This window comes from Micromesistius poutassou, assembly GCF_964030765.1.
Source record: "Micromesistius poutassou genome assembly, chromosome: 20".
NCBI lineage: Eukaryota > Metazoa > Chordata > Actinopteri > Gadiformes > Gadidae > Micromesistius > Micromesistius poutassou.
Genome location: NC_140290.1, coordinates 3,924,709 through 3,951,183, shown reverse-complemented (window position 1 = coordinate 3,951,183; position 26,475 = coordinate 3,924,709). Strand labels below are relative to the sequence as shown.

General features: G+C 44.3%; 2 protein-coding genes across 2 annotated transcripts; both read left to right on the top strand.

The window, feature by feature from the left end:
- Nucleotides 1–564: 564 nt before the first annotated feature.
- Nucleotides 565–13,880, top strand: LOC311365285 (dynein axonemal intermediate chain 2-like; the record flags this gene model as incomplete). Its single annotated transcript, XM_084484804.1, has 18 exons — nucleotides 565–747; nucleotides 1,034–1,195; nucleotides 1,925–2,046; nucleotides 2,278–2,420; nucleotides 2,734–2,847; nucleotides 3,199–3,338; nucleotides 3,938–4,060; nucleotides 4,248–4,471; nucleotides 4,861–4,996; nucleotides 5,480–5,626; nucleotides 6,218–6,470; nucleotides 11,178–11,325; nucleotides 11,581–11,661; nucleotides 11,885–12,022; nucleotides 12,395–12,521; nucleotides 12,609–12,751; nucleotides 12,934–13,027; nucleotides 13,815–13,880. 18 exons carry the CDS (start codon nucleotides 565–567, stop codon nucleotides 13,878–13,880), a joined length of 2,544 nt encoding a protein of 847 aa, XP_084340930.1.
- A 917-nt stretch (nucleotides 13,881–14,797) lies between these two features.
- On the top strand, nucleotides 14,798–15,973 carry LOC311365284 (ubiquitin carboxyl-terminal hydrolase 29-like; the record flags this gene model as incomplete). Its single annotated transcript, XM_084484803.1, is given in 5 exon segments — nucleotides 14,798–14,831; nucleotides 14,946–15,081; nucleotides 15,196–15,219; nucleotides 15,221–15,266; nucleotides 15,893–15,973. Coding segments are annotated over 5 exon segments (321 nt in total).
- Nucleotides 15,974–26,475: the final 10,502 nt, after the last annotated feature.

Here is a 26,475-nt window from a genome sequence, read left to right as displayed (position 1 = left end):
GAGATGTATAACTAAACCCCTACGTTAAATAATAAACTAAAGAGACCAATGCGTCTTTGGAAAACACATCAACCGCATGGGGCCCATCTGACGTCAGGCGAGGCCCTGGGGCGTGGTCTCAGGGTGTTGCTAAGATACGGGAAAACTCTTTCACTGCAACACTGTTCGCATCTGAAAGTTTACAAGGCGTAACGCAGACTTCACGTTTAGGTGTCACCCGTTTCCCCGGGGACACTCAGGTCAGTTAAATACTCACAGTTAATATGTATAATGCATTACAACCGGTCATAGCGACAGGGTGCTACTGCGGCTGTTTTTAAACCCACAAGCAGAAGACAATCCAGCTGACAGTTTCCATCAACAGGAACGCATTCATTTGCTGTTCAGGACAGTGTTGCCAGATTGGGACCGATTTTCCGCCCAACCTGGCAACACTGGTTCAAGATGCAGACGTTTCCATTAAACTGCTGGTTGTTTTTTAAAGAATGAACGACATTCATAAATATTTCAGAAAGAAAGTAACGCATCCTCCCCACTACCCTTTCAATGTAATCAGATGACAACATGGAGATAGTCCATGTCTACACCAAGAAGCGAAGCGACTTCGGACGGCCATGTAACTTCTCTGACCGGCCCGCCGAGCTCCGCGTTGACATCTGTCCTGACCCCGCCCTGGGGGACCCCTTCCTGGACCGGGACCCCTGTGATGTCCCGCTGCAGTGCTCCCAAGACATGTCCGAGCATGAGGTAGACAGGCCTTACCTTTAATGAATTTAAATATGGTAAAAATGAGCAGACAACATTGTCTGAATGCATACCAATATAAATGAATACAAAACGAATACATCCTATTTCTAAAACCGTATTGCTATAAGCATTGTACTGACAAAGTACTGAAGTACTGAAAACAGTATTTATTCATGTTTGAGAATGACAGACCATACATCCATTATGAGATAATAGTCTAGGCTATGGGCTCTAGACAAATCGTGTTGTTGTTCCACTCTACTCTATTCTACTGTGACCTTTCCAGGTGAACACGGACCGCTATGAGTCTGTGTCCTGTGGGATAAACCATGTGGAGGGGGGGTGGCCCAAAGACATCTACCCCCACGAGATGGAGCAGACCATTCGCTTCAGGAAGAAAGTGGAGAAAGATGAGCACTACTGCAACACCATTCTCCAGCTGGGCAGTGTACGTGACTCGCTTTTGGACCCATGTTTGTTTGAGTCCTCATTCTGTTCATGGGTTTGATGATCCATGTTTCCATCATTAATTAATTCCAGAATGAAGCATTTGATCCTTAATTCATTGAGGTATGGTTATTCTCAAGGGAAAAATGTTAGCTTCTTTATGTTAGCTTTGGAGCCAGTTGACTTTATTTAGTTAGAAAAAATAAAGTTGCACACCTGCATGCAATTACTGACCTGATTATAAGGCTTTTATCACTACCACTTGTCAACAACAGATGAAGGCATTCCTCATGCAAAATTAGTCTAACTAAATAAAGTAACTAAGTAACTAAATAAAGTAAAATGGCTCCAACAATGTTGCTTTAACAAACGATCCATGATAAGCCTGCAGTCAAAGACATCTATATCAAGATGGCAGCCATAGTTATGGATACTTTATAGCAAGTCTGTCAGCCCTAAGGCCTTCAATTGTGTTTGTGTAATAGGCACAAAAACAAAAACAAAAAAAATGTGTGTGTGAGTGTGTCAATGTGTGTGTATGAACATGCACATGCATATGTTACGTGCCTGTGTATGAACTGTCATGCACATGGTTACGTTATGTGCATGTGTGGGTGGGTATCTGTGTGGGTGGATGTTTTTGTCGGTAGAAGCATGTCGGTGTGTAGGAAATAGAGAGTGATTCATGCTGTCGATAGCGCTTCAGTCTCTTCCTCTGTACTCACTGCAGCTTATGGAGCACTGTATCAAACAGAACAACGCCATTGACATCTATGAGGAGTACTTCGAGGACCAGGACTTGGTGGAGGACATGCAGGAGTGTCCCTCAGCCAAGACCATCAACCTCTTTAGGTGCTCCCACCACCCAGCACCCAACACCCACACATCTACCAACCACCCGGGCTACAGCCACAAACATTCGTGTTTGTTAGTTTATTGCCGATAATTATATATATTGTTATCCTTCATATTACAGAGAAATGATTTCATCACATCACCATTTAACACTGTGATATGTAAATTTATATGAGTATATTAGATATGAGTATAGTCTCTTTAAACTTCTGTCCTTCTGTCTTTAAGGGACCCTAACAAAGTGAAGCGCACAGTAACCAGTATGTCATGGCAACCAGGCGGCTGCAGGAAGCTGGCCGTGGCCTACTCCTGCCTGGACTTCCAGAAGGCCACCAAAGACATGAGCTTCGACTCCTACATCTGGGACATTGGTAGGTGCTCCGACAGGTCATGGTTGGTACTGGTGGGGGGCATTTCCCTGCTGCTAACAGTGTATGGTAAAGATGCTTGCCTTCTTTTAAAACATTGTCACCACGGGTTTAACTTCCCCTTCCACCAACCTGAAGGCATCCCTAATGGCATGTATGTGAATTCACTTGAAGTCGGTTTGGATGCTTCTGCAAAATTCTAAATAGTAATAATCTTTAAAGACTGGGCTGTTTCTCCTTCCAAATTGATCCGTTGCGAGGACAGAATTTCAGAAGTCAATGGAGCCCTTCGGTTTATTTTTTCCTTTTTTTTTAGAGAACCCAAACAAGCCGGAGATGAGCATCAAACCCGTGTCCCCGTTGGTCTGTCTGGAGTACATCCCCACAGACTCTCATATCCTGGCAGGGGGCTGCTACAATGGACAGATCGGTGAGCCCATGTGCTGAGCATCATGTGCTGCACTGGAACTACATGCTGTCTCGGATTCAGCGAGAGAATAATTTGACGGGAAATGGTTGCAGCTATTTCTCTTGTAAGGAAATCCATTGATAAGTGCTTATTTTCTTCACTGACAAAAGGTGTCTTTTATGGGCTTTGAAAGCCTGACCTTCAGTATTTATCATACAACTGAACCAGTATTCGGTGCACTCCCAGCAGGACAAAACCAAGAAGGACAAAACTGTTGTCGCTGTAGCGTGAATAACTTCAAGTTGAATATCTTCACAATAAACATTCTCCTTTTTCAAATTGTGTGTGTGTGTGTGTTGGACTCTTTCGCAGCCTACTGGGACACTCGCAAGGGCAGCCAGCCGGTGGACACGTCCAGGATAGAACACAGCCACCGAGACCCCGCGTACAAGATCATCTGGCTGCCGTCGAAGACCGGAACCGACGTGTTCTCCGCCTCGACCGATGGCCAGGTAAGCCAAGCCTTCACCGGCGCCTCTACAAAATGTCTCGCCGTCACCTAATCCCTTCCTCAAATGGAGGGAGGAGGACACAATGGGGACACGGTGTGGCACAAAAAAAGGCCCCTTAAGTCTTTCATTCGGGCAGCGAAGTCTGATATGTTGCAAAAGGTCAGGCTGCACTTTCACCGGCCCGCCGCTGGTCAGTGGACCGCGTTATGTTACAATGTGGAGGGGAAGGTCAAGAGTTTACAATGGAAAGATGCAAGGCCAAAAGTAGCACAAATACGAGGGGAAAACACACATCTCAGATTTGAGGCTGAATCCTTGCCAGTCACATGAAAACTAATACCTAAATTAATACAATACTTTCGATTTTTTTGTATTGTTTTTTGTATTATCTCCATGGCTCAGCTCCTGGTGTTGTCAGGTCTCATGACACAGAAGATGCATCACAAGTAGATCACAGGGAACAGTATAGCAAGCATAGTTGACCTTGTGTTTTTCTTCTTCAAAGTGAACTATTCATTACACCGAGCAGGCTGCCGGTGGCTGTAAATAGGTTTCAGGTATCTGAGCTCCTGGAGTCCTTTCTGTATCCTGCTCTCCAGGTGCTCTGGTGGGACACCCGTAAGATAAGTGAGCCCACCGAGAGGCTGATCCTGGACCCCAACAAGGAGGGCAACCTGGATAACGCCCTGGGGGCCATATCCCTGGAGTTTGAGTCCACCATGGTGAGCCCCTCTAACCACAATCCAAGTGAAGAGGTTGAGACGTAATATTGTGGAAATGTTATCATTTGCAACATTTTCCAAGTTTGCCATATTTTCAAATTGTCCATATATTTCATGTCAATCGCATCTGGGATCAATGAAGTACGTTCTAAATTGTTCAATATATTTGTTTCATTGATTTCCCCAGCCGACTAAGTTCATGGTAGGAACGGAACAGGGGCTGGTGGTCTCCTGTAACCGCAAGGCAAAGACCCCCGCGGAGAAGATCGTCAGCACCTACAGCGGCCACCAGGGGCCCATTTACGCCCTGCAGAGAAACCCCTTCTTCCCCAAGAACTTCCTCACCGTGGGGGACTGGACGGCACGCATCTGGTCCGAGGACATCAAGGACGCCTCCATCATGTCCACAAAGTAGGCGGCCATTTTAACAAGACTCATTTATATGGCAAGCATACGCTGAAACAATCAAATAAATTACCCAATGTACGTTTATTCAGATGCATAAGGTAAAACAGGTGTGACATTGTCTTGTCAACCAGTGTTAGCTGACTACAGTTCCCCTCTTTTCCTAAAGATACTCACTCAAGGTTTATCTTTATCTATGTTTCATCTAATATAATGTTATTCCATTTATGATGGCTCTCAAATAATTGTCCACAATCCACAATCCAGCAGTACACACACACGCACACACACACACACACACACACACACACACACACACGCACACATGAGGAGGGGGGAGAGGGGGGTTGGGAGTGTGGTGGTGGGTTTCTTATAGTCTTGGTTGTTTTTTGCAGGTACCAGATGTCCTACTTGACGGACGCCTGCTGGAGCCCCGTCAGACCCTCCGTGTTCGCCAGCATCAAGATGGACGGGACGTTGGACCTGTGGGACATCCTGTTCAAGCAGAACGACCCCACGCTCAGCCTCAAAGTGAGCACCTTCTCATCCTCTCCACCAAAAGGAATATGGACCCAAATCAAAACAAAAACTCACAACGTTTTATATCAGTGATCCCGTCTCCACTCTATTGAGTGCCCCTATACACAATAATTACTGCAGCAAAACTACAATGAAAAACAAATCATGGAATGCACAAAGCAACACTATTTTAAAATAATAACAAGCCATAATTCAAATTTTTTATAGTATATAAATACATTTCTTTATATATGCTTTTTTCAAATATACAACCTATGGTACCCTCACTTTTTCTCGGTTGAAAACTGGTGTATATATACACACCTACACAACTGACAATGTTCTTAGTTGACAACCAAAGGTGTTGAACTGAGAACCTCTGCTATCAGACCTCATGTAACCCGGCAGGTCAGGTGTGTCTTGTTACCCTGAAGGGAGGAACTGGCTGAACTTTTACTGTAACACATCACTTCATTTATCTTGTGTCCGTGTCAGGTGTGTGACGAGGCCCTCTACAGCCTCCAAATGCAGGAGAACGGCCGCTTCCTGTCCTGCGGCTCCCAGCTGGGCAACACCACTCTGCTGGAGATCTCCCCCGGGCTGTGCACCCTGCAGAGGAACGAGAAGAGCCTGGTGGCGGCCGTAAGACTCCTCTGATCACCAGCTCTGGTGTTTGGCTGTGTTGTGTGTCTGTCATCCATAGAGGCTTTTAGCAGTAGGAGAAACAGAGTTATCCCTGACATTAATGATGAGGCTGCTCTTTTAATGATCCTGGGGACGGGCATTCAACTAGTGCATGTGCGTCTACTGACCCGTGCCCTGGTGCTTAAAAGTAGCAGACTCGTCATTAGCGTGAGTGACACCTGTGTTATCCGACGATTATGTCTCTGCAAAAAAAATGTTGGATTCATGTTGTGGAGGCTTCAGAGACCTACGGTGAATTTGTGAATTTACAGATCATTTTGTGATGAGCAAAAGCCTCAGGCTGTAAAAATATTAGGTGACAAACAAAATGTTGCCTTTTATTTATTTGCTGTTTTTAAGGACGAAACTAAGTTGTATTTTTGGGGTTGATTTTTAGGACAAATCTATCTTTCGAAGCTGTACCTAGCTCAGTGTAACCAGCCTTTACAAGTTAAGTTATTTAACAATGAGCAGATCCCGCGGTGCGAGTCCCAGGACAGGGGGAGAGGCCTTGGTTGGGGGGACCAATTGCCTTTGCCTTTCTTCCAGATGTTTGAGCGGGAAACCAAGCGGGAGAAGATCCTGGAGGCGCGGCAGAGAGAGATGCGCCTGAAGGAGCGCAGCCGCTCGGAGCAGAGCAAGGATGAGGACGCTGGCGCCGCCACGACCCAGGAGGGGGACGGCGAGGAGAGCCCTGAGGAGATGATCGCCCGCGCAGAGGCCGAGTTCTTCGACGTGATCGACGCGGAGCTCAGGAGGAAGGACAAGGAGGAGGAGAAGCACCGGGTGAGGTGCTCTGAGGGTCTGGGGGGGGGGGGTTTGGAGGGTCCGGATGAGACATGTCACAGTCCATAACGTCTCAGTAAAGGTCTCCCTCAATGTCCAAACGTCCGTTAAATATAGATGTTTAACATACAGCTCATCATATAAATACAAATCTTCTTTCAATTCCTATTACTGTCCGGTGTGCTCTGCTGCTGGGACCCCCTAACTTCCATACTGGGATTAAAGTACACCTTATTTGATCTGAAATTACTCAGATCCCCCCGCCCCCCCCCGGATAGCCAGCAGTCTTCATTCGGCAGATTCAAACCCGCAGACACCATCACTGCCCCACATCCTCGGCTGGTTGGATGTCACCAGTGATGATGTCGCTGTTATCAGTCAGCACAAAGCCAGACCTGAGTGTTTTTGTACCAAGACAAAACACTCTGGCCTGCCTCCGGGAGATAAAGGCTCTGGCCTCTCCTGAAGTCCAATACTTTGAGGCACCTCATAGAAATAGCAAGCCCTAAACTTCACTCTTACAATTGGATTTCTCTTCTTTTCATTTCAGGAGAAGAGAAACCAATAATGGAATCATGGAGGAATCCTAATCCTAATATGGAGGAATCCTAATATAGGAAGGCCTATACCCAATGTGTCCAGAATCTGAACCATATTCTTCTTTCACAATGTCACATTTAAGGAATGTTCATTCAGCTTTATTTATGTACAGTATTAAAAGTGTGTGCATTGCACCTGGGAGATCCTCAATAAAATATTTAATTCAAGTGTAGTGTGTGTATAGTGGTTTTAATTTTTTGGCTTTTGTAAGCATATAGGTCACATAGGCGTACAATAATTGGTGGATGAGTACAATAAACAACAAATATGTATATTAATGTTGTGGTAATAGCAGCAATAATAACTTTGTATTGTAAGAACCAAAAAAACAAAAAAATATTGTACATACTGTACCAAACTCTATAGATTAAAAAATCAAAAAAATATATAGTATATAAAATTGTATTTATGTATGGGTTGTATAGATATATCAATTTAACTATAGTAGGCCTACAGTAATTTGAATATATAGATAGATTGTATATATAGAGAGATTATAACATAAGGAACACAGGAAGTTAATTTAATAAATATTATTATTGAGCTGAGGAAAAGGGGTAGGATTAGTTAAGTTTTATACTTCTTCCTTCCTACTCCTGTATCAATTGAATATGCAATGCTTTTTATTTTATTTTTCTTATTTATGAAATAATTTGAAAATCGTTTTCGTTCATTGATTTTTAGTGCTTTGTGTTATTGATATAATAAATAATCATAAATGTAATCAATCAATCTATCTATCAATGTATGTCTTCGGCGCGACACTACTCAAAGGTGTCTCCAGCAGAGGGCGCTACAGCGTCGAGAGAAGAGCGTGGAGACGCGCTAGTGATTTCTTCACCGGAGAGACGCCGCCGCTGTAAACACAGAATGGACTAGCCGGGATAACGGGTAGAACAGGTGAACTGTTGAACCGTCGTGCCTTCTATTCACTCAGTCTGCCTCTAGGTTTATCATACGATTGTGACCAACCAGCAACAGATAAAAGAAAGGATAAAGGTTCTCATACAAGAAAGGTATTCAAGCTACAAGTATGGCAAAAATGGGCTCTGTACACCTTACTTATCAATATAAAACTGTTGCTATTATGACGGCGAGATAAATTAGCTTTGCGCCCGGCGCAAATCTAAAATGGGTTGGGCTGAAACCCGTAGGTGTGTTTTGGGCGTAACATGCAATAAACCAATGAGAGTGGCATCTCCCATCCCCTTTAAGAGCCAGCGCCAGCGCGAGTTGATATTTTGACAGCGCGTTTGCAGTCTCCGCTGAGACAGATGCATGACCACATGAATTTCAAACTTCAAATGGCTCAGTTTATGGCCAAATAATAGGCCTAATTAACACATGGATTAACACATTAACACATAGCGTTTTCTTCTCCAACTTCAGAAACACTGATTCGTCATGTAAATTGCGGCAAAGACAACTTAAAACATATGATATGCGGACGCGGTCCTCGATGGCCGCAACTGTGGGTCTATTTAATGATATGCGGCAATACGTATACAAACATCGTTTGTTAATGTATTGCCGTTAGTTTCATACGTATGAATAATCTTTGACATCATAATATTTAAATCAGGTTAATAGTTTGCATGTTTGTGCTGTGTATAGCCTACGTGTGTAAGCGTAGGCTATGTTGTAGTTCCGACCTGCCATGGCACGTCAAAATAGCAACAACAACTGCGCTATCCGCTATAGACCAGGTATTTTTCGGTCAGTGGCGCAATTGCATTGGCGCATTTTTTAGATCACTAAAATAGCACCAAGTATCATTTGCGCCGGAACGCTTTTCGCCTCTCCAGGCGCAAGTGTAGAGGTGCCTGGTTGCTGCGAGGGAAAATCAGCTTTGCGCCGGTGCAAACTAGCAACGACACATGTTTGGTGCACATGGCAAATTTGCATACGCGCACAGGACTGGCTGGCTCCGCTTGGCAAAAAATAGAACATATTTGTGAATAAATGTTTAAAATTCTGAATACTGGACATGGTGAGCTTAAACACATTTAAATTACCATTAGTGACAATAAAATACACATTTTATATATATATATAACCCTTATTTCGCACACTGGTTAGCGATAATAATGCAATATGAAGCATAGGCCTATCGATAGGCTAGCATCCATCCCTTTCGATTTATTTTAAATGCTAAATGTGACGGGATGAGACGGTGATGTGGACATGCATCACAATACCATATAAGGCTTGTTCTGAGAGGTTCTGAGGTCCCTGGTCTCCTTGACGACAGCATCACTGCCTCATTCAACCGAGACACCACGCGGACACACACACACACACACTGCACAAAGTTGTCTTGGTTGCTAATTATTCTTGGGTTGATCATTATATCTACTTGACTATACGTGTCGAAGAGGAAAGCAAACATGGGTGGCTGTTGCTCCAGACAGGTAAAATAAAATCTTAATAACTCTTGAATGTTACACCTTGCAATCTTTCCTTGAGGTTGCGATGGAAACCTTTAATCAAATTATGAAACGTAAACAATATAATTATTGGTCATGCATTTATGTAATAATCCCGATAGGTAAGCCAACACTTAAACCTTATTTGAATATATATATTTTTAAAACACATTTGGCCGCCAGCTTCTTAATTGTTTTTCTTTGAACACGTGTTAGCGACCTGAGCGTTCTGATGGCCGCAGGCTGCATTGACCCTTTCTAAGTTACCCCAAACTTTTAAACGGTAGTGTATATATATATATACACACACACTACCGTTTACTACACTATATATATTTTTTTTTTCAAACGTTTGAATATATTATAGGCCTACATAGCTATTTGCAAACATGGGTGGCTGTTGCCACCACTACCGTTCAAAAGTTTGAATATACCACTACCGTTCGAAAGCTTGAATATATATATATATTCAAACTTTCGAACGGTAGTGGTGGCAACAGCCACCAGCCTGTTACCAACTTTTGAACTACCGTTCAAAAGTTTGAACAGCCACCCATGTTTGCAAATTGTTATTTTCAAAAGTTTGAATATAAACAGTATATATATATATATTCAAAAGTGGTTCAAAAGGTTGAATATATATATATACATATATATATATATATATATATTCAAACTTTTGAATGGTAGTGGTGGCAACAGCCACCCATTTTTGCAGATAGTTATGTATAATTGTATGTATAATTATGTGTATTTACTATTTGTGTTTTCTGTTATTTGTTGATTTTTTAATCAATCATAATTATTTTCCCCATCATCAAAATATTGTAACATTATAAATAATTCTGACGCCCCTTTCCTCAAACAGCCTGCCATGGAGGAAGATGGAGGAGCACCTGACCACCACCCAGCCCCTTCTGTGTTTGTATCGCTGCCACAGAAGGAACCTTCTTTTTTCACCACTTTCCCATCCCTCCCCTCTTCTCGTGTCTCCCCCACTACATCCCTCCCCTCTTCTCGTGTCTCCCCCACTACATCCCTCCCCTCTTCCTGTGTCTCCCCCACTACATCCCTCCCCTCTTCATGTGTCTCCCCCACTACATCCCTCCCCTCTTCCTGTGTCTCCCCCACTACATCCCTCCCCTCTTCCTGTGTCTCCCCCACTACATCCCTCCCCTCTTCATGTGTCTCCCCCACTACATCCCTCCCCTCTTCCTGTGTCTCCCCCACTACATCCCTCCCCTCTTCCTGTGTCTCCCCCACTACATCCCTCCCCTCTTCCTGTGTCTCCCCCACTACATCCCTCCCCTCTTCCTGTGTCTCCCCCACTACATCCCTCCCCTCTTCCTGTGTCTCCCCCACTACATCCCTCCCCTCTTCATGTGTCTCCCCCACTACATCCCTCCCCTCTTCCTGTGTCTCCCCCACTACATCCCTCCCCTCTTCCTGTGTCTCCCCCACTACATCCCTCCCCTCTTCCTGTGTCTCCCCCACTACATGTCTCCCCTCTTCCTGTGTCTCCCCCACTACATCCCTCCCTGTTTCTTATCACGCCGCCCCTCTCTTCTCGTCCCCATCTTCTCCTGTATCCACTGCCAGATCCTTCCCTGTTCTGTTCCCTGTTCTTCTGTCCTCTGGTATCTCCCCAATAACTGTGCCTCCTTCTCCCTCCCTCCCCTCCTCTCCCTCTCCAACAGGAATCCTGGGTCTTCCAGATGTCATCGTCCCCAGCAGCACTGATGTCTCCTCCCCACCAGGAAGGTCATCGGATGTCGGTGAGCAGAGCAGCTCAGGGACCTCAGAGGACACCACCCTGCCTGATGAGGATGTACTGCTGAATCAACGGTAGGTAACAAGTAGCATTAAGTTCACCGCCAGTGCAATGATGCCAAAAATGACTAATCCATGATTGTAACTTTTCAATTTGCATTCCTGCCTTTTTATTTGTCCTTTAAAACATCAGCTCCCATCTTCCCTTTAGCTGAATAATGTTGTTTGTTGATCGCATCAAGAAGATCCATCAGCACAGGCTTGGATTTCAAATAGAAATCCTCATGGCTGTGTTTCCCTCTCTGTTCCCCTCGTCCCTGTGTGGTGCAGTCAGCCTCAGAGGGCCGAGAGCAGCCTGCTGCGGTCCTTCTCTGGTAGGAGCAAGACCCAGCAACGCCAGGAGGCCCGAGGGTGAGAGACAGGAAGGACATCTCTGAAGCTGCTTTTTTAGAGAATAAACATGAATACAAGCAGCCTCTGATTGGTGCCGCTAATGCCTTCACCCCCTTATAGTCCATAGTTTAAAGTGTTCTGGTTTCCAGCACATTGGTTGTCTCTTCTTTAAAACCTAATATTCCCTACTATATACTACAGGCTGGCACATTGACTAATGATGTGGATGTGTTTTCTCCAGGTTGCCCAACATTGGAAACAGCTGCTTCCTGAACGCGGCCCTGCAGTGTCTCTACAGCCTGCCCTGCTTCTGCAGTGACATCACAGGGCAGGAGGACCTCTGGAGCCCCCGGAGAAGAACTACGCTGAAGCTGCTGAGGTCCAGTAGAGAACCAGACCCTCACTCTGCCCTCATAACTAGAGAAGAACCAGACCCTTAGCCCTCACACTAGAGAAGAACCAGACCCTTAGCCCCCACACTAGAGAAGAACCAGACCCTTAGCCCCCACACTAGAGAAGAACCAGACCCTTAGCCCTCACACTAGAGAATAACCAGACCCTTAGCCCCTACACTAGAGAACCAGAACCTTAGCCCCCACACTAGAGAAGAACCAGACCCTTAGCCCTCACACCAGACCCTCAACCCTCACACACTACAGTACAGCTTGGACGATTTACTGACAAATTGAATGCTCCACTGTACAATATTAAGTATATTAAATGCACTTGGTCTTCGTATGCGGTTCTACAGGTACTTGGGGGAGCTCTATAAATCCCGGCAGGGTGAGGGCTCCTACAGAGGCAAGCGCAGACTCCTGTGGTCCATCAAGAGCAGTCTGGCAGAGTTCAACGAGGAGTATGAGCATTACTCTGAGCAGGTACAGCTGATAACTCCTTATCTCTTGGCTAATGCACTTGTTGAGAAGTAAACACATCACGTCAACTGAAATTGTGGTTTCTGACAGGATGCTCATGAGTTCCTGCTCCTCCTCTTCATGAAGATGAAGATGGAAGGTGAGACCCTGCAGGAGACCTCCATGTCACCCAGCTACATCTGCCCCGTCCGGAACTTTGAGTTCAGACTGCAGTGTGTCCGCACCTGCTCCAGGTAATGCTCGACTACATTGAATGTATTATTGTTGTCACATAGTACTACTATAGTACCTCCATCATTCAATGATGGGAATCAGAGTCAATCACTGTCACGCTAATACTTTTGGCATCATGATCTGGTCTGCTGTGTTCTAATGGTTCTAATGGTTATTTTCTGTTCTCTGCCCGTCTTAAAAGCTGCGGTGACAAGGTCTTCCAGGAGGAGGAGCAGAACCACTTGTCCTTGGACCTCCACCCGTCAATGACAGCCGGCCTCCAACTCTACTTCAAAGTCAGTACACCGTTGTGTTGGTACGTTAGATTACTCTGGTCCACTGATACTCACATGGAACTTTTCCTCAGCCTTCAGAGTTGGAGTGCACCTGCCGGCAGTGCTCTGGATGCCAGGCAACAGTGGTTCGGCATTTCCTCACTCTGCCAAGGTGAGCCACGAACTTGAGTCTGTTGTCTCCAATGTTGCCTTGAAGCAGCCTTTTCATACGTACGGGCGCGTGTGTGCGTGCAGCCATCTGACGATGAACCGTGTGTGTGTCCACAGAGTGTTACTGCTTCACATGAAGCGCTTCCACCATGACGGGGCACGGTTGAGGAAGGTGAGCGATGCTGTCAGCGTTCCTCCATGGCTGTCTCTGGCCTCCCTCGTTGGAGAGCAGGGTGGTGCAGCTGGGATAGACCCACTGAGGTAAGAGATAAGGAAACAGACTGGGAGGGTTGGCAGTGTGTCGGGCTTCATGTAAACCGACTGGGAGGGTTGGGAGTGATGGGCATCATGGAAACGGAGGCAGATGAATCTAGATTGGTAAACCAGCAATAAGCTCCCATGCCTCTTGTAGAGGACCTCACACAACCATTTTAGTGTTTCATTTATGATCCTCAATATCTCATTAATCATGATGAATGGAATGTGTTGTAGAGCAAGTTATGGAGACGGGGAGATAGCATCTGGAGCCAAACCAAGTGCAAGCATAGGTAAGAAACGATTGATGGATTTATATCTCAGCCCAACCGCTTGGGTTTGTCAGTTGTGTACAAAACAGGATTGTTGGTATGTTTCTCAGCAGCAGTGGATCGTCTTGACAGTGCAGGAGACAGGGACAGAGATCTTCAGGAAGGACATGTGGTGAGACGAGGCAAAGGGAGAGCTGTAGTACAAAGTGGGACAGAACATGGACAGATTCAAGTGATGATGTAACAGAGAAGCTTGAAGCGTTTTTACACTGCCAAATGTGCCTTATTTGAAACTTTTTCCTGGCATGGTCCACGAGTTTACACTGACTGAGGTTATATACCGTCTTGATTTCGCACCCCAATGTAACCTCTCGAACCCTACACATATTGGGGGTTCCATTTTCATGTAGATGCAATTAGATGGCATTGCGGTACCAGGGGCAGGACAGGTGTCACTGCGTTGTCTCTACAACAGAGACAACGCAGCGACATCAACATGAGTAGTTCTAACTGGAGAGACGGTAAGATCTGCGAGCTGCTGACCATCATGGGGGAGAAGGTGATGTAGTTGCATTTAACGAAGACGGGGAAAGATGGTGCAATCTACGAAAGTGGCAGAGGAACTTTCCTTACGAGGCTTTCGTCGGAATAACAAACATGTGGTCGGCAAAATAAAGAATATGTTGCAGTTTTTGCACTAGTAAATAGTTAATCGGGTTTGTAGCCTACACTAACATGTAGTCTACTCATTCTTGCATGCGACGAGTGGCTTGAATAATAAAGAAATAAAAACAGTATGCAAATTATTCTAGAGGTCTCCGTGCGCAAATTATTCTAGAGGTCTCCGCTGCTCTAATGAACCAAGAAAGCCGGCTCCTTGACGAAGGGGGAATAAACCCCCTTTTTACACAGGCAAGACAGTGAAATTGTAAGATCTGCCAAGCAGCGACCGTACCTGCTTGGTAGTGTAAAAATGCCTTCTGTTTCATCATGTGTTTAGGCAGAGTAGGGTTAGGGTGAGGTTCTCTGACCAATGAATCCTGTTTCCCTACAGAAGGATCATAGCGACCAGAGCACCTACCGTCTGTCAGGGATGGTCTCTCACCTCGGGGAGAGCATTGACACCGGTATCTAAAGCTTTTATAGTAAAGAATGTAAATCTGTACCTGACACATGAGTTAGACACTAGACCCCTCCCACACTGGGGGACAGTAAGGTAATGGATGTCTTGTGTCCCCCAGGTCACTACATCAGTGACGTCGCTGCAGAGGACAGCACCGGATGGTTCACCCTCAACGACGCCCGTGTGACGTCTGCGAAGACGCCTGTCCTGAGGACCAGAGAGAAGACCGCCTACATGTTGTTTTACGTCCTCAGGTGATACTTTAAAAGTTACTCTTTACAACAGCCAATGCATCTTTTTAAAGTCAAAGTCTTTTTTACTAACTGAACTTACTGAAAGACTAACTCCTGCTTGTCTTATTCCACCAGTGGAGCAGGCGAAGGAGACCATGTCGCTGGCTCAGAACCAGGAGCCATCTGGAGCTGAGAGACTGAGACCTGTGAGGCCCAGGAGAGCGTCTGATTGGTGGAGCCTCTACAGCCCCTCAGCCCACCTCTACAGCCCCTCTAGGGGCCCTAACCCCCCCTCTACAGCCCCTCTAGGGGCCCTCAGCCCCCCTCTACAGCCCCTCTAGGGGCCCTAACCCCCCCTCTACAGCCCCTCTAGGGGCCCTCAGCCCCCCTCTACAGCCCCTCTAGGGGCCCTCAGCCTCCCTCTGTGGACACTAAGGCTGATCATAATGAGGGTCACATTATTATTATTATTTATAATAATATGATAATGATGTATAATTTATAACATGTATATATATATAATATAATAGCACTGATAGTAACATCAATATAAAAATAAGATCACCTGTGGAACTAGTTTGGCTCTGGTTTAGATGTGTTTAATGTATATATAATAAAATAACAATTAAAATGTTCATTATAGTAATAATATAATTTCAATAATAATAATAATATAATGTATATATAATATAATAACAATTAAAATGTTCATGATAGTAATAATATAATTTTAATAATAATAATAATAATCAGATACCACCAGAGTAAATAATAATATAGGTCATAAATAAATGTGTTTACTTCATCTCCTGTGTTTGGTCCGTTTATTCAGTCTCCAGCCTCACCCTTTAATCACAACAACCACACAACACAGGTTTACATCGACCACATCTCTGCATTGTTTAAGCAGTAGATTTGAGGAACATCTAAACAACAATGAAACACTCAACTTAGGTCATTTGCTTGGCCTTATTAGTTACCAGGGCTTACAATGGCGCTCCTATGAAAAGGCCCTTAAAAAGGTGAAATGTCACTGGGACTCTCAAAAAATGCATTTGCTCTCAAGTTTTCTGTTAGTCTTAAAACATGTTCCTCAGCATTAATGGATATTAACATTCAGAAGTGGAAGAATTGCTTTGGTCTATCTAGACCTACTCAATAACAGAGAGTTCAGGTTAAGAAATGTGTCTCTGCTCTATGTTGATCTACTCAACGGACTGTTACGAGAGACGATAGTCGATAGTCGATATTCGATAGTCGAGACGATAGTCGTGTTTCCGTCGGAAAACGAGAAACGGGGATTTATTTTAAAAGGTGGCGCAGAAGATGGAGGAAGCCAGTGAATGTAGTTACCCCTATAAGAATTGTGTCCTGGCCGCGGGAGCGCGGATGGCATGCATTCATTAAAGGTGGAATCACACAGACACTACGCTTCGATTTCACCCAAGGCTGAATTAAAAGTACATGTATTTCTAAATCTGGGTCATCAACGAGGTTGTAAAGTAGTAACTTCGGGCACATCTGTCAAAATAAATGTTTTTTTCTCCCGACTCTTTATTCATTCCTTGCCATGCGGCGGGGAATGCCGTATACAGACGGGCGGCGGAGGGGCTGCTCCGGCACGAGAAAGATGTTTTCAGTAGACAGCTGTCTACTCACTTTGGATAGGCGATTTATTTAAATCGCAGCGCCACATATTCAACAACGAGCGCCACAAATTGAATCCGCTTCTTAAATATATTTTTATTTTCGATTTTTAAGTATAAATATCTCACGCTCTCACGCACACGCAACAAATGTCACGTCAACAATCCCATCCGCCCGCAATCCAACACAACAATCCCGTCCGCCCGCAATGCAACACAACAATCCCGTCCGCCCACAATCCAACACAACAATCCCGTCCGCCCGCAGTTCAGTTATTAACTCAGTTATATATATATATATATATATATATATAGGAGTTCAGCGGACGATCAACCTGGGCTTCCCTCAAGCCTGATGTGCGGGGAAATTAACCAGATCTCAGATCTCTCTGTCTTAAGTAGTAGTAGTCGCCGTCGTCGTAGTAGTATTTATACACAAAAGTCAAAGTACAAAACAACTCCCGCTATAGGTTGTAGCCGCCCAGAAAGGACCTGGCCCAGGTCATGGGGACCCTGAGGGTCTGGGTGAGGGGACTCAGAAGGCAGAGGGTGGAACCAGCACCCACCGCCCGGCTGGATGAGGAGAAGGAGAAGCCTTTGGGCCGCCCTTCATGCTGGAACCCCTTTGGACGCAAGATGGCCTGGGCCGAAACCAAGGCCACCATCGACGCCCCCCTGAACCTGATGACCAGTCACCAGCTTGTCATCGAGACTGAGGAGGAAGGGGAAGAGATCACCGACCCAAGAGGGGACCAACCCACACAGCAGGCTGAGGGGAAGGGCCTCAGCCCTAGGTTCAAGTGGCTGAACGTCAGGTTCAAAGGACTCCTTTCAAGAGTGGCTGCCCAGTTCCAGAGTGGGGCGGAAAAATAGCATAGAAAAAAACACACACAAAAAAAAGAACAATTGAATGTATTACGGCACCATTGTACAGACAAAGTATATACGTCAAACATGGTTTCACTCCTGCGTGATGTCAGATCGATGTGGACTTGGTTGGGTTCCATCAGATGTTGGACGTACATACTTTCTTTCAATTCACCTGGGCCCAACTCCCAAATCTTGTAAATAAAATAAAAACGATGTTTGCCAAAATCTTCGTTCTCTTGTGTATGTTTATAGATGTATATGTATATCTTATACTTAATGGCAGACAGACACACTCTTTGACACACTCTTTGACACACATGTGTGCGAGCGTGCACAGTACACACACATATATTCTAATAGCCATACTTAAAAGTACAGATATCTTCCCAGAAAATGACCCTGGTAAAAGTAAAAGCCACCCAATAGAATACTACTGAGTAAAAGTCTCCAAGTATCTGATATTTGGATACTTGAGTATTGAAAATAAAAGTACAAGTATATAATGTTAATAAGAAAAGCAAATCAACAAATGTTTTCCCAGTTGAGATTTACTGGCACTTTCAAAATAATCAATAATAGATTATTTCCGCTCCACTATATCATCCAATCACAACCCCTCTTTAAAACTGGATTATACTGGAACCGATTGTGTGTTCCTACTCGCTAACAAAGAATTTAAACAGTTTCTTGCAGTATATATATTTTTTTGTAAGCATATGCTGATCAATTAAAAACTACTTTCCAAATGTGTTTGATTAGCTCAGTGACATTAATAGACAAACCCTTTTTATACCATTGTTCTAATGTCAAATTGAATTGTTTTCAGAATACGTCTCTGTAACTACAATGAATTAAAACTGTAAAACACAATATTACTTCTGTAAATAATTACAATTATTTATAGCAGTCCGTCCCAGTTCAAATGCAGTGGACACCTGAACCCACCATACGGTCAACAGCTTGAGCAGAACCTGGTCCTGCTTTTCAAATGGACTGGCTCCTGGCTGACCCATATAGGGGGTCTCTGCTCTTTGTACATTGTGACTAAAATATGTTCCTAACAGACCCTCTCCTCACTTGGTCATGATTTTTATAACACTGTTTTTAACTTTTGCTCATGAAAATCAAATGTAGGGATCAAGTGTAGGGACCTTTAATGTATACATATAAAAACAAACAATGTATATAAAAACAGAATGTATGTGAAAACATGAACGTTTTGTATTTGTGATGAACATCAGTGATGTTCACGTCACTGTGCTCTACAGGAAGAGATGAGGACTATGAACTATGGTCCACGATCAAATACATATGAACTGAATCAACTTAGGCTCCACTTTGGGTCATTTTTAGTCTCTCAATACTAATTATTAGACTAAAGAGCTAGGCCATTTCTTACAGCGGCCAATTAAACAAAAGCTTTTGAATATTACTTGGTAGTTCAATTTAATACAGGCACCTGTCAATCAAACATATGACCAATCGGGAGTCCAAAACCTTAACTCTTTGGTTTCTATGATGTCACAATGCATAGAGAGAGCTTATAGAATCTTTGGTGTGAGGTCACTGGCTCTGAGGGATCCTGGGGTCAGTTGCTTGCCGACTCCTTGCCGTTCAGACATCCACTGCCCCATTGTCAGCGTTTGTTATTGATCGAGTGTTTACTACTGCTTTACTTTGCCTTTCAACTTTATCCATCATACCATCTGTGCCAGGTAAGAGTTCTTGTTTGTTTCAATGTTACATTTCCACAAACAAAAACACATTTGACAACCTATAGAATGAGGCATTTTCCACAAGAGTGTCTGTAATAAAAACCTGTTTAAACACAATTTCTGTTGCAACATACAGGAGATGGAGAAGTGTAGGCTACAGTTCATCTCTATAGCCTTCATTTATATGTTACTATATTGTTTAGTTTGTGTTGACCTCCAGCAGACCTGATCTAAACCACAACCTTTGACCTTCACGGTTGTGTAGGTGTTGTTGCTCGAGTTTGTTCCTTGTTGGTGAACATGGACCCCGGGCCTCTGGGCTCCGGCTCAGGTTCCACCCCGCACAGCACAGATGTACAACGGGTCGAGTCCCTGGCCGACACCCTGCCTTCGCCGGTAAACATCAGCTTCCATCTTGTGTCCAAAAGCGTTTATCATGATTTTTGATGACACTGTTATGAACTCATGCTAATGAAAATGGGACCTTTAATTTACATATGTATAAACAAAGAATGTATATGAAAACATAATGTACGTGAAAACTTGAACGTTTTATCCCAACTCATTACGTATTTGTGTTGTCTGGTTGCTTTTGTCAAGCTCTTCATGTTGCTATTTCCAGGATAAAAGTATACATTTGATTTGCCCTCTCCCATTGTCAGCCACAGCCGCGAGCCCTCCAGCCCGGGCTCTGGCTGAAGGCCCTGTACCTCCTCCTGGCCCTGAAGGGGCTCCTCTGCTCCTTCCCGTGGGTCCAGCAGGTGCTGCAGCTCCAGAGAAGCCTGTTGAGGAGGTTTGGATCAGCCGCACAGGTGAACATTCAGATTTTCCCTTGCCGTAGTCCTTGGCCAATGTCCATATGCGCTTGTTTTCATTGGACAGTACCGTGGGAGTGTTATTACGTTGATGGAGTGTGTGTTTTTATTTTGAGGGACAAGTGGTGCTTCTGAAAAACCAACAGTGGTACACTCACATTTCAGTTTATAACAACCTTTGAAATCCCAATCTTCTTGCTTTCTTATGCTTGGTTTACTTGGATTAAATGACACTGGTAGTAATGTAGTGAGTACTACTATGACATAAGGCTATGGAGTCTGTTTCTTGAAGTGCACTTTTTATGACCCAAACTAAAATAATGTCCTCTTTCTCTCTTGTGTGAAGGACCTGCTGGCTCTGAAAGACCCAGCTCTCCTGGTCTCCATCGCCCATGGCTTCAATGAGGCAGCATTGACCCTCCACAGGTCTCTCCGTGGGGCCTTCCCTCTGGGCACCACCTCCCCATGTGGGACTTCACCCAGGGAAGAGGACTCCACAGAGAGGACCCTCTTCTCACGGTTTCAGGAGAAGCTGAGCCGTCACTCTGGTGAATGGGTTAGCAAGGGCCTCACTTTGTGTTGAAAAGTGGTGGGGACATGAGGGCTAAGATGAAATGACCAAAACAAAGCTTTTTACCAACACTTTTTCAAATAGTGTTGTTAAAAAACAATCCCTCTTTAGACACAATGTTTGTTTCTAAATACAGGGGAAGGAGAAGTGTAGGCTACAGTCCATCTCTTTAGCCTTCATTTATATGTTCCTATATGGTTTAGTTTGTGGTGACCTCCAGCAGACCTGATCTAAACCCTAACCTTTGACTTTCACGGTTGTGTTGTTGCTGGAGTGTGTTCCTTGTTGAACATGCACCCCGGGTCCCTGGACTCCGGCCCTGGTTCGACCCTGCATGACACCGACGAGGAATGGTTCGAGTCCCTTCCTTTCCTGGTGATCATCCAAAGCGTCTCACTGAAGCTTATGCTGTGCCAGCTGCTCCTCCAGGTAAACATCAGCTTCCATCTCGTGTCCGTGTCCCAACTCATTCCTTATTCTTGTTGTTTTGTCTCCTGTGTCTATCACTCGATGTTGCAGTTTTTGCTAAAAAAGCGCATTGTAAATAAAGTTGGATTTGCCCTCTCCCCCATTGTCAGCTGGAGCCGCGAGCCCTCCGGACCGGGATCTCGCTGAAGGCCCAGTGTCTCCTCCTGGACCTGAAGGAGCTGCTCTGCTCCTTCCCGTGGGTCCAGGTGACGGAGGAGAAACAGGAGGCCAACACTCTCCTCCAGTCCACTGCTGTCAACCAGGTAGCCAACACGGAAGGAGACCTTTCATATCTGTTCTATCAATTTAAAATAACTTTATTTTTTGCAAAGTTTCCATCACCTGTTTTGTAATTGAGAAAGAACTTTGAATGGTTGTCTATCTACTGTCATTTGTGTACTCCACAACTTTGACTTTTCATTCCTAAGACCTCTCTGTTGTAGCTACTCCAATTGAGATTGTATGGTTGGATCGTTTCCAGCCTTACTTGTAATTCTCAATAAAAGCGCCTACTAAACCTCGCTAAACCAAATGTAAATGTCCTTTCTAGGTATCTCAGCGTGTGCTGGACAGACTGGAGCAGACCCTGGGCCCGAGGTGTGTTCTGAGGGAAGCAGGTGCATTCTCCTCCCTGCTCCTCCAACACCACCTGCTGCACCTAGTGGCTCTCGTCACGGCCCAGCTGCTTCCAGATGAGGAGTCTACTCATCAAGAGGGACAGGTCTTTATTTATTTATACATTATATACTGTTATTATCATTATCATTTAATAGTAAATAGTGTTGAAATAATCCTTTCTAATTGCCTCTGAATCAGGTGGTGGCTGCCCTCCGCCCTCTCCCTCCACACTTCACCATCAGCTCTGACCTGGTGGAGGTTCTCCTGGTTCAGCTGGTGCTCACACTGCACCCTGTGGACGGTTCTGGTGACCAACCGCTGAGTCCACAGGACCTCCAGGAGCTGTTGGTCCATGTAAGATGAATAAAGGACCTATCTAATCTAACCTGAGCTAAATGTTTTTAAGAGGATGATCATCTAATGTGACAACTCTAGATTGTCCTGCATGTTTTCTCACAACGTACAACATCAGCAAGTTTTAAGATGATTATTCCCGGTCCTATCATATTATATTTCCGTGAAGAACCATGTAATTGCATGAGGTTCCTCTATTGATGTGGTTATTAACTATCACCCTTCTCCAGTTGACCACAGTCACCCATCATACCCTGAACAACACCCCGGGGGTGGCTGTGGATACCTGCTCTCCACTTCCACTGTGCAGCACCAGGCGGCCGGTGCTGCAGCTCCAGAGCAGCATTTTGGGGACGTTTAAATCAGCCACACAGGTGGACATTCATCCTCTCCTTGCATTTGTCCTTGGCATTTTGCAATTGTGTTTGTTCTTCATGCACATTTCTGTTCATGAAAAATGTAACAGAAGTTGCTTGAAGTATACTTTGCCTTTCTTATTGGTTGACTGGTAGTAATGTAGTGAGTACTACTATAAGGCTGTGAAGCAGGTTTTTAGCTGGGCATTTTTTGTGACCCAAAATAAAAGAATGTCTTCTTTCTCTCCTGTGTGAAGGAACTGCTGGCTCGGAGAGACCCAGCTCTCCTGGCCTCCATCGCCAATGGTGTCGCTGAGGCAGCGTTGGCCATCCACAGGTCTCTCCGTCAGCCCTTCCCACTAGGCAGCACCTTCAAATCGGTGACTACACCCAGGGAAGAGGACTCCATAGAGAGGACCTCCTCCCTGTCCTCCACAGAGGTCAGGGAGGAACAAGAGGATCACAAGAGGAAAGCACACATCTGTCCTCTGCTTGAGGTCCGTCTGGTAGAGGGACCCCCCTTTTTCATGCCCCCCGATGGCGTGAAAAGAAAAAGAGTGACCTGGAAGGTTCCTCTGGAGAGCACGGAACCAGTTGCTCCTAAACCCGAGGAGAAGAAGAAGCAGAGGAAGAAGAAGAAGTGGTCCTCTCGCTTCAGAGGACTGTTCTGTTGTTGCACGGGCCTATCAGAATAAAAATAAATACAAAAGTACATTTTAATGGATGTTGATTTATGTATTTTTTCCAACTTATGCTAAACGTCTCCTTATATATGGTACTTAAGTATTTTCAATATTGAAGATACCTCCTTATTTTGCAAATACCTTAATATTCTACATAATATATGTTTTTTTTGCACAATTGCTTACTGATACTGATGTTGTTCCCAGTCAGAAGTAGTAACCTAATTATTATCATTAGAGTCTGCTCCAAGAAAAACATCTGGACCATCAAGGTCCAGAAGCCAACACAACACAGTTCCATGTCTTGGCTGGTTGTATTCAACCAATCAGCGTCTGTCTTTTGAAAGCGATTAGAGCATGTTTGTTTTTGTCCTGCCACTGAGTCGGCATGGAAAAGAGAAAGGTTGATCACAAGGACCGTCGCTTCAAAGAGCTATGGAAATTATAATAATTCTTCACTGAAAGCAGAAACAATTGTTGTTTGCCTAATTTGCAAAGAGTGTTACCTTTACTAAAGAATTGAATGTGAAGAGACGCTCGCAGACTACCCATGATGCTCATGCAAACGACAAGTTCACAGGGAGGGCAGAAAAAGTAAACCCTACAATACAGATGTGAAAGAAACACTGAATCGTGTAGACCGTCAATTCTCACCTTGTGGCTTAGATACACTGCCATTTGAACAAAATACAATATTGTTATTTGAGTGTACTAGTACGGTTCATGTTACTTTGTTATGGTCAAAAAGTAGTCTGTAACCCTTCCTTTCACATGTCTTTGTGATTTTTGTCGATACGGTGTCCTAAACTGTCCTCAACATACTACACATGTAATGTAGTGCAATTGTGTTGATGAATCCGATTGCGTGGTAATTCAAAACTGAATATCCGGCGAACATCAAACCGATTGCTTTGTACCTGCTGAGGCAGCATGCTCCAGTAGAGCTGCTCTTTAGCATCACGCTAACCGGGGCTAACAGAGCCTGTCCCCTCCCATCCTATTAACTGTATTTATGGGACAAATAAATAAATTGGGTGTTATATTAAACTACATGGCCGAGTTGTTTGAATGACAGAAGCTCCGCTAGCTCGATGCTAAAGCGCTAACCGGAGCTAACAGAGCCTGTCCCCTCCAGTCCTATTAACTGTGTTTATGGCTATGCCTTTTGTTCTTTTTAATATGACCGAACACAATGGCCAGAGGACCAGCATCCTTTCTTAACCGTGCAAACAAAAGCAACTTTGAGTTTTACATGTTCTAGAAATGTTTCTTGTTCTTGTTTTCTACTACTTTATTACAGTATGGAAGGGGAGATTTGGAGGTACCTGGTCAGGGCTTGGTCAGCCTACAAATCCCAGGCGTGGAGACTGCGGGGAAACCGCACAGAGAGGACACTAAAGAGCAGGCCCGGTTCCAGAACAGAATGCCTTGGGGTGCATCTGAGATTATAGGGGGTGCACCAGTATTATAGTAAAACCAGCTACCCAGCTTCAGTTCAGACTTCGCTTTTTACACTAGGCCTTTCTACCAGTAGATAGACAAGCACTTCTGGGTAGTTGTACTGACATGTTGGGACAAAAACATTTACTGTGCTTAAAAGATGGTATCACATCATGTCTTGTGATGTGGAGAACATTTCAGCTGCAACGTTAGCTTATTGATATCCAAGCTTTGGATATGAGAATGAATTAATAATGGTTAAATTAAATCCAATTTGAAAAGGCTCAAGAGGTTCACATACTTTCAAGCAGCACTGTAGCCTTGTGAGACCAAATAATTTAACAACATAAACATAAAACATAAAACATGCTCTGTATTTATATAAGTGAACCACTAAATACAAAATAATTTTACATTATCATTCACAAGATAATGCTTGAAATATATCACTTCATGTCTAATACATCTAGATTATATGGAACCTTTTGAATTAAATTACAAAAAAATAGCTTTTCCCTGATATTCTAATATTATGAGATGCACCTTTATGTGAACCACTTAATGTCAATTGCTTATTCTGCTGCCCAAAACTTTTAATGCTGACAGATAAAACCCAATTAGGAATGTTATTTTCACAAAAAGTAATCAGTAATACATAGTGCCTTTCTTAAAGTTCACAAGATTGTAAATAAATACAATCAAAACACAATTGGCAAATATGGGTTCTTATGAACAACACAGTGGCGCCGGCAAAGGCTGCTTGTCCGGGAGTGAGAGCTGCGCCGGCAAAGGCAGCGAGTCGGGCAGGATTGAGCTAGCGTTGCTAGTGCTAGTGTTCACAACGGTTATACTGTCTGATGTATTGGATTCTTTTGCAGTGTTCTTTTTTATTTTCGGATATCCATTGTAAATGCCTAATTGTTGCTGCCGAAGAAGTTTAATGTCACTGACGTGCGCGCCGCCGGACGGGGCGCAGTTCACGCGCACCTGTCATAATAATAATAACGTTCTTATCGGTTTAGTGAACAAAATAAATGCAGCAAACAACAGTATTTAATGGAACAATTAGTTTTGTGAGCAAGTGTTTTATTTTTTTTAATCATATTTATAAAAAAAAAATAATAATTCACTCCCTCCTTTTTTCAATTGAGGGTGCAAACAATTTTTTGGGGGGTGCAATGCATGCTTATGCACCCCCGTAGAACCGGGCCTGCTAAAGAGCCATCTCTCATTCATCGAGTGGACTCATTCAATACGTTTACATGCACAGCTTAATCCGATTAAAGCCATAGTTCGACTATGCTCTGCAATCGGACAAGTGCAATTGTCCGAGTATACATGGCGGTGAGTAAATCGATTCATTGGCCGAAGCATGTCATTCCCCGGTACGATAGGTGGCGCTGTACCCATTTACCTAGTGGTAAAAGAGCCACCGGTTGACCTCTTTACATCACCAGCAACAACAAACTCAGGCGCCTGCATTCGAGAAAGATGCTTTCAGTAGACAGCTGTCAGTTCACTTCGGGTCCATATCATTTCTCTGACGCTCCATTGTTCCGACTTCTCGGTCGTATGCCGACTCCAGCCGGAGGAGCTGGCTCTGCCGGCGGAGGAGTCCGCATACAAGGTTGGAACAATGGAGCGTCTGACAAATTATATGGACCCGAAGTGAACTGACAGCTGTCTACTGAAAACATTGCTTTCTCCTCCATGTCGCGTTTCAATCTGGACTTCAGAGAGTCAAAGCCAAAGTTCCTTTCCCCTAATTCCTTCTCACCATGGGCGTGATAACCCCCACTAGGAGTCTTTACTTGTTGTGGAAGTACCAGAGAGTCAGAGAACCCGACGCAGTCTGTAAGATTCATAATATCAGAGAATA